The sequence below is a fragment of the Sitophilus oryzae genome, unplaced genomic scaffold, assembly GCF_002938485.1.
Source record: "Sitophilus oryzae breed Bouriz unplaced genomic scaffold, Soryzae_2.0 scaffold_815_pilon_pilon, whole genome shotgun sequence".
NCBI lineage: Eukaryota > Metazoa > Arthropoda > Insecta > Coleoptera > Curculionidae > Sitophilus > Sitophilus oryzae.
The window spans coordinates 4,849,055-4,850,085 of NW_022147434.1; the positions used below are offsets into that span (position 1 = coordinate 4,849,055).

General features: G+C 35.8%; 1 protein-coding gene across 1 annotated transcript; it reads right to left on the bottom strand.

Annotated features, from left to right (window-relative positions):
- Positions 1–216: 216 nt before the first annotated feature.
- On the bottom strand, positions 217–591 carry LOC115889591. The gene has a single exon (XM_030909643.1). The coding sequence runs from the start codon at positions 589–591 to the stop codon at positions 217–219; it is 375 nt and encodes a 124-aa protein (XP_030765503.1).
- Positions 592–1,031: the final 440 nt, after the last annotated feature.

Consider the following 1,031-nt stretch of genomic DNA (forward strand, 5'->3'; position numbering starts at 1 on the left):
AACTTCATCCGCGTAAATAACAGCCACCAATATATATATATATATATATATATATATATATATATATATATATATATATATATATATATATATATATATATATATATATATATATATATATATATATATATATATATATATATATATATATATATATATATATATATATATATATATATATATATATATATATATATATATATATATTCCCGTCCGTCATCCCTTCGTGGGATATAGGGCTTCTTCTAAGAGATGTTTCCATCTGATCCTATTCTGAGCTGTCTGTTTGATCTCTCCCCATGTTTTCCCGACCTCTTGGGCTTCAGAGGTTACTGTTCTTCTCCAGGTATTCCTTGGTCTTCCCCTGGCACGTCTTCCCTGTGGATTCCATTCAAGTGCCTGTCTAGAGATATCTCTGTGGGGTCTGCGCAAAATGTGCCCAATCCAGCCCCACTTTCTTTTCTTAATTTCGATATCTATTCGATTTTGTGATGTTCTTCTCCACAGTTCTTCGTTGTTAATTTGATTGGGCCAGAAAATTCTCAATATTCTTCGAAGACACTTGTTAACAGACACCTGCAAGCGATCCATGAGACCACGCGGATCTTTCCATGTTTCGCATCCATAAAGCAAAATAGATTTTACATTGCTGTTGAAGAGCTGAACTTTATTTTTTTTCTATATATGGTGAAGTTCCACACAGGTGCAAGCATGACAAAAGCTCTTTGTGCCTTCAAAATCCTTTCCTCTATATCATTCTCTGTGCCCCCATCGCTGTGAACCATACTTCCCAGGTACTGAAATTCATCAACTCTTTCGATGGCTCGGTTGGAGAGGTATAGATCTTGGTTGTTGGGAGTATTTGACCTCATTTCTTTGGTTTTCGCCACGTTGATTTGAAGACCGACATTATTAGCTTCCTCTTGGAGTCTAAGAAGTTTTTGAGACATATCCGAATGTGAATGGGAAAAGATGCATAGATCGTCTGCGTAATCCAGGTCTTCTAGCCTGCTTAACAGTCCCCATTGTAT

Excerpts from the sequence above, each read along its gene's own strand:
- LOC115889591 (XM_030909643.1), bottom strand. The coding sequence starts at position 591 with ATGGATCGCTTGCAGGTGTCTGTTAACAAGTGTCTTCGAAGAATATTG.